The 10,069-nt window shown below is 41.8% G+C and overlaps 1 protein-coding gene across 2 annotated transcripts; it reads left to right on the top strand.

Moving 5' to 3' along the window:
• The first annotated feature begins 235 nt into the window (after window positions 1–235).
• On the top strand, window positions 236–9,350 carry purab (purine-rich element binding protein Ab). 2 transcript variants are annotated; one of them, XR_010165136.1, is made up of 2 exons: window positions 236–1,357; window positions 8,970–9,350. XR_010165136.1 is itself a non-coding variant. In XM_063876321.1 (1 exon), exon 1 carries the CDS (start codon window positions 292–294, stop codon window positions 1,135–1,137), a length of 846 nt encoding a protein of 281 aa, XP_063732391.1. In that variant the 5' UTR covers window positions 236–291; the 3' UTR covers window positions 1,138–6,361. The 2 variants fall into 2 exon arrangements, 1 of the variants encoding a protein (XP_063732391.1); XM_063876321.1 differs by lacking the exon at window positions 8,970–9,350 and having other exon boundaries at window positions 236–6,361.
• Window positions 9,351–10,069: the final 719 nt, after the last annotated feature.

Genomic DNA, 10,069 nt, shown 5'->3' with positions numbered 1-10,069 from the left:
GTTAGTACTGCAGTCTTTGAGGCTCACATGGGTGGGGGTTAACTTTCAGTTGCAATACACGGCGAACAGAAGGCAGAAGTGAACATTGTGTGACACGTTGTAAAAACCGAGTGAGTGTCTTGAACGCAGCCCACTCTCAGTACTACAGCAGCACCGACCATAGCTACTTCAATTTTTTTCAACCTCTTCTCTCCTCTCGTCTCGCGATAGAGCGGCGGAGTGGTTTGACGGGCAGTCGAGGTTGCAGCAGGCAGAGGGAGACGGTGGAAGGTAAAGCAGGGAGGCAGCATCATGGCGGACAGAGACAGTGGCAGTGACCACGGAGGGCCCACCGCGGGGCCCGGCTCGCTGCCCCCGGGTGCGATGGGTGCCATGTCCCGGCTGCAGCACGACACCGAGGAGCTCGCCTCGAAGCGCGTCGACATCCAAAACAAGCGCTTCTACCTTGACGTGAAGCAGAATGTTAAAGGCCGCTTCCTAAAGATAGCCGAGGTCGGGGCTGGGGGAAATAAGAGCCGCCTCACTCTCTCTATGTCGGTGGCTGTAGAGTTCCGCGATTATCTCGGGGACTTTATCGAACATTACGCCCAGCTGGGCCCGAGCAACCCGGACATAGTGCAGGATGAGCCGCGGCGGGCGCTCAAGAGCGAATTCCTGGTGCGGGAGAATCGGAAATATTACATGGATCTGAAAGAGAACCAGAGGGGGCGGTTCCTAAGGATCCGGCAGACCGTTAATCGGGGGCCCGGATTGGGAAGCGCGCAAGGCCAGACCATCGCTCTGCCGGCGCAGGGTCTCATCGAGTTCCGCGACGCTTTGGCCAAACTCATCGACGACTACGGCGTGGACGAGGAGCCGGCGGAGCTCCCGGAGGGCACCTCGCTGACGGTCGACAACAAGCGCTTCTTTTTCGACGTGGGCTCCAATAAGTACGGGGTCTTTATGAGGGTCAGCGAGGTGAAGCCCACGTACCGGAACTCCATAACGGTTCCGTGCAAAGTGTGGTCCAAATTCGGCAACACCTTCAGTAAATACGCAGAAGAGATGAGGAAGATCCAGGAGAGGAGTAGAGAGAAACGGGCCTCCGAACTGCTACCTGAAGGCCCGCTCGGCGGAGATGACGGCGACGATGACTGAAGCGGATTTTAGGAGGGCAGGAGTGAAACGAAAAACGGGACTCTGAGAGAAAACGAGACTTTTAACTGTAAAATAGAAAGATACATTTCCAAGGGAATCACCCCACACACACAACCTCCACAGACATGACAGCACCACTGCTGTCTCCTCGCTCATTTTACTGGATGTCACCCCACTTACCACCATGTAACAGTAAGCCGCTGCTATCAAGGATTGAACTGTAAGATATGAACTGTTTCCTACTTGATTTAAATGACAATGAACAGAGTGTTTATATCTCTATCAAACGACAGATTTTGCACACATCAAAGCTATTTCGAAAAAACTGAAATGTTTAAATGTTTTCAAACTGGTAATATACTAAGATTTAATCAAAGGTAAAAACCAGAGGTTTATTATATAAAATGACAGTAGAAAGAATATTTGACATCAGCACAAAGAGAATATATTATGGACTTTATGAAACCAAAATCTGATTCCAGATGTATAGTTTATTATAAAGGTACGCAGAATAAATATGAAAGCGCTCTAAAAGTGTATGAATTGCAGAACGCAGCACTACAGGCCTGGTAACATGTCAGCATGTGTGCATAGGCTTTTTTTGAAAAGAAGTTTGGCAAAGTAGGCTGTAGTCTTTGATTTGACCTAAAGTGTAGTAGGCTAATGAAAACATTTCTATCACGCCACTGACATGGAAAAGTTGAGACTCAAAAATAAATAGCCTATTTTGTGGCCTCAAAAAATGGAATAAATCCATATTTGAGCCACTATATTGAATTTCAACCCATGTCCATATAAACTTAAATGAAAAAAAGTGCTAACTTAGATGTACTAATTATGATTTTGTGAATCAGCTGTAAAGAAAAAATATCCTTATTAAGACACCCACGTTTTCTGTGGGTTAATTTTTTTTCTTTGTAACTTTGTTGTTTTTTCCCTCTTGGGGGGTGGGGGGGTGCAAAAGTATAAAGGTCCAACTTGTGGGAGCGCAAAAAAAGACGCGTTAGCACAACGCGTGGCAAGGCAACGCATCCTCTCTGACGTCATTACGACCCGTGCCTTATACACTCCACTCGTTTACGTGTTTTCACGTGGATGGTCCGTGACCTCGACCGCTGTACGTTTTCATTACGAGTGCTGTTATGTAGGCCGGAATATATACTCGCTGGGGCTGCGTTAGTTCACACCCCTGTTGTGCATAGGTGGCAACACCAAGAGTAAGCTGAGAGTTCTGCTGGGAGCTTGGGGGCCAACGATGGTGGTGGGCAGAAACAGAAAGATGAGGTGCTGTCATCAGTGTGTCATGGCCCCCTGGAGCCCAGGATCCCTAGCGGCACCACTGCCCTGGTGGCCTCTCACAGAGAAGAGACGTGTGTGTGAAGGAAACGACCCTAGATGAACCCTAGGTGTCAGTGTGGTTTTGCACACCATATGCACCATGAAACAACAAAGTGAGTAACCGCTGAATGAGTTAGAGCAGCGATGGATGCTGATAAAGAGCCAAGCAGGCCGTCAGTGTTAGTGCAGTCCACAGGATTGAGAGGCCTATCAGTGCAGGGCCCAGGCAGTAACTATCTCTTTATGGTGCTATAGCCCCTTGAACGCTCCTTGGGGGTCTGAATATGTCACGTTTCTGCATTATTTTTGCCCTTTTTTCCCGTTTCTCCACATTATGTTGTCCAGGTGTGTCAGGTTTCCCCCTCCGTGGCAGAGAGGAAGCTGCTGACTACTGTAGGACATTTCATAGTAGTGTGCAATATTGTGTACATGCCAATCACGGCATTGTATCACGTGTATAGATTATTAAAAAGACGAAAAAAATGTATAGGCTGATGTGATCAGTAGTTATTGGAAAGCATGGCGTTGAGGTTGTTGCATCTGCATTATATTTCCAAAATGTGAAGTCTTTCTTCTGAAGCACTTGAGTGGGGAAAAAAACGTCAGAGTAGTAGTGAGATATTTTCCTGTCATGTTCTGTAAACTAGTAGGCTGCCTTGTCCGTCTATCAGTGCGTGTAGACTAGTTTGGGTGTTTTACGTTCCCCTTCGGAGTCACCCCAGAAAAAGACCTTACTCGTTTCTCCCCTAACACAAACACGCATACAGTCTGCCCCTGTTGAGGCCTCTTGTCCTATCTGAGTGTTTTGGAGGCCTCTAAAGTGTTTTAATCGTGAACTGCCCAAGGCCTCCTGTCATTTGCAGCCAGGAGACTGTCTGGGACTGCTAATGCCGGACAGGTAAACCACGATTTGACTTCTGCTTGTCTGCGGTTTTTATTTCAGCTAGGTGATAGTGATCGGCCCCAGCAGACCAAAAGCGCAGGGGAGTTTGTTGTCGTTTTTACAATGAGGATTATAATTATTTTCTCTTACGTGGGCAGTCTCTGATCTCCAGTCTGCTGATTCAAAGTGTAAAAAAGACCATGGCTCATTGTCTTTGCAGGAAAACTTCTCCAAATGCCCAAATACGCTTCGTTAGACACACTGCCCATTCCTTCTCTTTGACCCAGTCAACCTTCAGGCTTACAGTAAAGTGCAAATAAACTATCAATATTTTCTGAGTGGTTAGTGGTTGTTTTAAGCAGGTAGGTCTACAACACTACGACTAAGCCTGGTCACAGTGTGTCAGAGTGGCATGAAGGGGAAACAGACTGCATGGATTGCTGCTTTAGAAATCTCAGCTGGATAAAAAAGCTGCTAATGTAGTTACAGCCTGGGCCTGCCAGGCACGAAGGTTAGCTGAGGCTAGACTAAAGCAGAAAGCACACCTGGGCTGAAAACTGTAGCAGAAGCCAGATCGAATGGTTGCTTTAAAAAAAGGTCGATCTGTGTTTGATTGGGCATGTCTGCGTGTTAGAGGCAAGAAAAATGTTCCAGAAAATCCCATCTGTTCCACGCAGGAAGTTTTGGCCCAGGTTTGTTTCCCAGTGTATGTGAAAGGCCTGATGAAGCCTGGCACTGCACTGTAGGGGCTTAGCAGCAGCAGTCTACCACAGCCTACTGACCAAGCTGAGGACAGATCCAGTTAGGACTGGAACAGGAAGTCTCTTTCCCCTCATGCAAAGATTTTATCACACTGCCCTGTGAATTATAGCTCATTTTGATTTAACGCACATATGAGCCTCCTGTGTACCCAGCAATGCACATAGGAGGTCAATGAGTTCATCTGGAGTTCACCATCAGGCTGGAGTTGCTGTCATGACTCAGCACTTATTCCCCAGAGTGTGGCTTCAGCTTGATTGAATTGAGGCCTACAGGAGGCTCATGCTACTTGAAGACTGGAAATACAACACTTCCTTTTATCTATTTCTCTGATGTCCCAATATAAGGAGAGCATAAAGCTGCTCATAGAGTTCTCATTGTGAATGCCTCAATTTAAAACGCACATTTCTACAAAGATTTAAAGACGTGCTGTTGCAGACTGGGATGACCAGGTGCTACTGGGTCAGTCGTGCAGGATTTGGTTGTACAATATGACTTGTATATTTTGGAGTCGTAGTTCTATGTGAATTATAGGGAAGAGAGGGGGGGGGGGGGTGATCAAATCTGATTTCTCAAGTTTACAAGAGCTCACCCAGTGTCACAGCAAAACCCAGAGTGACCTTGCAGCCATGCTGTGCCCAGGCTTATCCATTTCTGGGACTCAAATGTAAAACGGTAGGCTGATTATTCTTTTCTTTGTAAAGCGATCACGCTGTGTGCTGTCTTCAGTGGCTCTGGCTAAGTTCAGTACGCGAACGATGTTCTGAATTACTACACAGATGAGCCATCATAGCAATCCCTAATGTAATCCTGCCTTTCCGTCTGGTATTATTTTATTTTATTCAAAAGAGCCTGTTTTTTGTTGCTCAGTGACATTCCTAATTCAACTAATGGAAATACAAGAAAAATGTATTGTTAGACTCTAAAGTGCAGCAGTAGCTACTTGTTGCATGCTCTCCGATTGCTATGATGACTCCTGCTGGAGACGCTTCATCTGCTTGCCTGAACAGGGAGATTATCCATGTTTCTACTATTCACATACATGACCTAAAACAGCAAACTTCCACAACTACTGACTTCAAAACAGACTTAACTTCCATTAAGGTGTTACAGACAACCAAATCTGCTCCGTTCCTGGTTACCGTGTTGTAGTCTTTTTTTTAATTGGCCGCTCCGAGTTCCTGGGTTATCGTACAGCCAATCGCAGCCTCTGGTCCAAGCCGAGAACTATATGACTCATCACAAACCACTGACAGAGGGGCTCATTCAGCACGTCTTCTTTTGCACCGAGCGTTTAGGGTCCATCATGTTTGCAGACTGTACAGGCTACTGTTGTGTTTCGTAACAAAGACGTTCTTTCAAAATGCTTTGAAGATGTTGGGAAATGGATCCTGGATTTTAAAGGGGTGGGGTCAATGCACAATGAACATATCCCATGTCACCGTTTGGTCTAAATCCCTTTATCATCCCCATATGAGATAATATGTTGTATCTTTCAAAAATATTTTATCTGTGGCGTGTGTGTGTGTGTGTGTATATATATATATATATATATGGTTTGTTATATATGATGCTCCTCCTTTCAGAAAAATATAACATATAAACAGGAAAAACATATTGCTGTTTTTTTTCCTTTGTATTTTATACTTACAGAAAGCATTGAATAAAAATGGATAAATACTTGCACTTTAGATATATTAAGAAAAATACAAATCTGCATATTATTTTTGATAGGGATCTCACATTCAAAGAGTATAAATTACAGGCTTTGTGGCTATTGCTGGACAGAGATGTATTGAGTTCTACTTATTGAAGTATATTTTGTGTGTGTGTCAGAAGGTTTACTAAAGTAAATTGCATGATAAAGTAGTGCTACACCGATATTGTTCTTTTTTTAGTTGGTAAAAATGTCTGAAAACTGTGATAACAACCCTCTTGTATCATGATAACCTCTCCTGACCCCTTCTAGAATATTTCTTACTGAAATATGGCCTTTCCTGACCACATGACGATGGTGCTTACTTTGGCTTTGACATCGAGCTCATCCTTCACATCTCAACATCACCATAACTCGCGTCCTCACACGTCATTACTTTCTGTTATGTACTCTCACTACCTTATTAAAATTTCCGTTGATGGCAAAAAAAGGTGTGCCGTTTTGTACATTGCTGTTTGTTTTAATGTAGGGGGAGCCTTGTTGTCTGAAAAATGACTAATCGCGCAATAAAAGGTCATTCCACATGTCCCTGTCTCCGCACACATGTCTCTAATCAACAGTCCTCCAGTTTTGAAACATTTTGTAAATGAAACTGAAAGAATTGAGCAATTTTTGGGATAAATCTTTCTTTAAACTGTTAAAGAAATGTTTTTAATGCAACAAAAAAAATACAGAAGTATTACCTTTTTAATCTTTCAAATATGGGGAGTTTTTCTCTGTTTTATAATTATAATAAAGTAAATATCATCGGGCTTTGGACTGACAAAAAAATCCATTTGGAAAACATTACAGTGGACTTCGAGAAACAAAAGTTTGATGTTTTCTGACATTGACATGATTTATTAAGAAAATAATCATTAAATTAATCAGAATAATTGATTAAGATTCACTGAACTAATTGTTAGTTGCAGCCCTAATTTACATGAAGGGGATGTTAAATAATTTGAGTTTATCATTCATAGCGGCTAAGTACTGTGTAGACTCATTTAAGGTGGAATCATCAGCTGTGTTTGGAAAGGTCGCTCATGTATTAATGATTAAAACAGCACAAACACAATAGGGGCCTTAAAATATTGAGCGGACGCATTGCTTTTAAACAGAGCTTCAGACATTTTACTTCCTTGTGGAAATCAAAGGTTAGTGTGCCAGGTTGTTGCCACAGCACGAGAGAGGACAGGATGTTGACAGAAGATTAATAACCATCCAGGTGAGGGTTTTTCAGTCCACAGGAGGTGCATCAAATGCAATAAAATTGATGGCACCTCACAGTGAATTGGGCAAAAATGTAACCACTATATAATTTGACTTTTCTCAATATTAACTAGACACTGCTCATTTCTGAAATTTGTCAGTGGCTGATTTAAATGTGACCCTTCTGTGATTACACTGGCAATAGCATATCATATGATGACAATAGACAGCAGCTTAGCAATATCTTAAATATCTCGCTTTGGCAAACGGTCACTCCGTTTGCAATGTTGTGGCCTTTTTGCAGTCATCTGTGCTACTTCAAACTAATGCAATTACAGCCTAAGGGAGATTAGATTTAAGAACATATTGGTTGTATCTATTGGCTCTAGTGTTTTGGCTCTGTTGTAAGCTTTATTTAAAAGCTTTAGGAGTAGAGGCACACAGGACTAGCTTTTAAACAGAGTGGTGTCGGCAAACACATTTATAGGCACAAGTATTTTGCTATGGATGCAATTTCAAGACATTTAAAAGGGTCTGGTCAATACATAACTATGCAGATAACTTTGTTGAACTAGCTAGCTGTTAAAGCAGCTCACTTTTTTTTTTTTTTTTTGAAATAATGGAACTGTAGTAAAAGGAATTATTATTCCACACTGATCTAAAGACACTATGTGGAACTTCTAAAAAATCCTTTTTATCACCACAAGGGCTGCAGCCAAAATCCTCCTGGTCATCGGCCAAAAAGTGAGAGAAACATTACAATCGTATATCATATTTAGAATAACATTACTGTAATATTCCTAAATGTTATAAAGACCATTGGCTCAGTAAGTAGCTTGACATTTTCAATCTACTTTTTCAGCTAGCATTACAAAGGAACAAACGCTAAACCCATACAGTTTAACTAAATTCTAGCCAAGAAACTGTTTTGTTCCAAAACATAATTTATTGTTTGCTGAAATCAACACCTTTCCTCATAATAGGATGCATTATGGATAATGTTATAATTTGCTTACAATTTCCCCACAGTTAGAAAGCAAGCAAGCTAAGGTTAGCGGGCTAATTGTTACTTAGCTCTGCAGCATGGATCTGGCATTAGTTTCGTAAAGTAAGTTGATAAAATCATTTACGAATGTCAGTCTAGCTTAGGGATTCCCAAAGTGTGGTGCTCCCAGGTGTGCGCGAACTGCCACCAGCGGGTGCGCGAGATAAAAAAAAATGTAATGGTGGTCTGGTGTAAAAATATTACACAGTGTTGTTTTTTAAGTGGGATTTTTCCATAGGCTACAATAAAAAAACAGGAACAATAAACATTTCCTTTGTAATCCCTTTTATTTTAAATCAAAAAACTTTGATAGAAACGTAGAAGAAGACAGCCGAAACTGTCGAGTGGGACGTCTCATGACAATGTTATTTATATGGCGATAAAACAAAGCTTTGTTGCGTTTTCTTTTTTGTTGCGTTTTTTTGGGGGGTGCGTCAACCCAGTTGGGACGTAGGAGGGGGTGCGCCGCAAAAAAAGTTTGGGAACCGCTGGTCTAGCATACACATTAGTATTTCGTCACGTTAGCTACACACTATTGGCGTTCCGGTGGACGTGAAAACTCAACGGCGAGTCCTTTTGCTGTGTGGGTACACACTGTTAGCCTTAAGGTAGCCAAAGAGAGGCAATGCACTGGGGAGTACACATACACGTCACATCCTTTGATTTACATAAACCATAAACTGTTGAAAGCATGTGAGCAATACCAGCAACCTCTCCGTTTGAAGCACTTTTGTAACATGCTTTTTTATAAAGTCCTGGGGATACAACACTCTGAAAATAAAATAAGTTTTAGACATTGTGCTCTTTCGTTTGTAACCCTCGACACTCCCATAGACAATCAACACAAAGCACCTGATGCAGCTCTTTGTTTAATAAAAGGCCTCTTTCTTTTTTTACAGGTATTTCACAGCAGGAGAAGCACTGGTGTTACTAATTAAACAACTACTAGCTTACATTACAGATACATGTAATAAGCTGCACCTGTGGGACAACTTTTTGACGAGCATGAAAAGTCAAGATGTAAATATAAATGAACTGCCACCTCACTTATGGTTGGGTTCCAAATAAATGTATTGTTTGACATTATGTAGAATGCAGAATAAAATCTTGCCTTATTGTGTAGTTTCTTCATTCTTCTGTTGAGTTAAATATTCACACACTGCCAGAAGGAACACAGTAAACCGTCTCAGTCTGTTAGCATCCTTTGGACCTTCTTCATCTTACAAACCTTACATTCAGTGGCACCTTATTTGTTTGCCACCTGTATTTTTCTTACTTCAGTGAGGACTTTGGAAGATGTTTTTAGACTTAAATTATGTCACCATTAGGAAAACATTTCCCACATGAACTGGCTGAAGACTTTTGCAGGTTAGTGTTATGACGAGACATATTTAGGACTTTTGCAGACACACATGGACAGGCATGGATTGAATCACTATCCAAGCAACATTGGAGTTACAAACAATCCACAATGCAACACTCTTGAAGTGACAGCCCTACTCTTTGGCCCCTATGGCACAGGTGAGTGGGCAATACACACTCCTCTGCATAAGGAATACTTTATGTTTGGGTGATTGAAGTATTCTATGATCCAACACTTTTACTAAAATAACATTTTGAATACAGGAGTTCACTTTAAACATAATATGTCCACATTGTAGTATTACTGCTTTTACTTACAAAATATTTAAATAGCTCTTACAACTGATAATGATACAGCAATGTGATGCACGGTTATTTTCAGGAAGCTGCTCCACGCAAAAGATATTAATAATGCATTGATCCACATGTGCTACACCATGCATTATTTAAATGTGTCATGGTGGCGGTGCAGTCTCAACTATTTTATTGGTGAATTGAATTCAGTCTATTTGTATTTAATGATATAAATGTATGCGAGGGCTAAACAATTTGGAGAAAAACACTAACTGTGATTATTTTGACATTGCAATTGCAACATGATCAACTTTGCATCATTGTTTTCATACATCTCTTCAGA

The sequence above is a fragment of the Eleginops maclovinus genome, chromosome 23 (genome assembly GCF_036324505.1).
Source record: "Eleginops maclovinus isolate JMC-PN-2008 ecotype Puerto Natales chromosome 23, JC_Emac_rtc_rv5, whole genome shotgun sequence".
NCBI lineage: Eukaryota > Metazoa > Chordata > Actinopteri > Perciformes > Eleginopidae > Eleginops > Eleginops maclovinus.
This window is presented reverse-complemented; position numbering and strand designations above follow the sequence as displayed.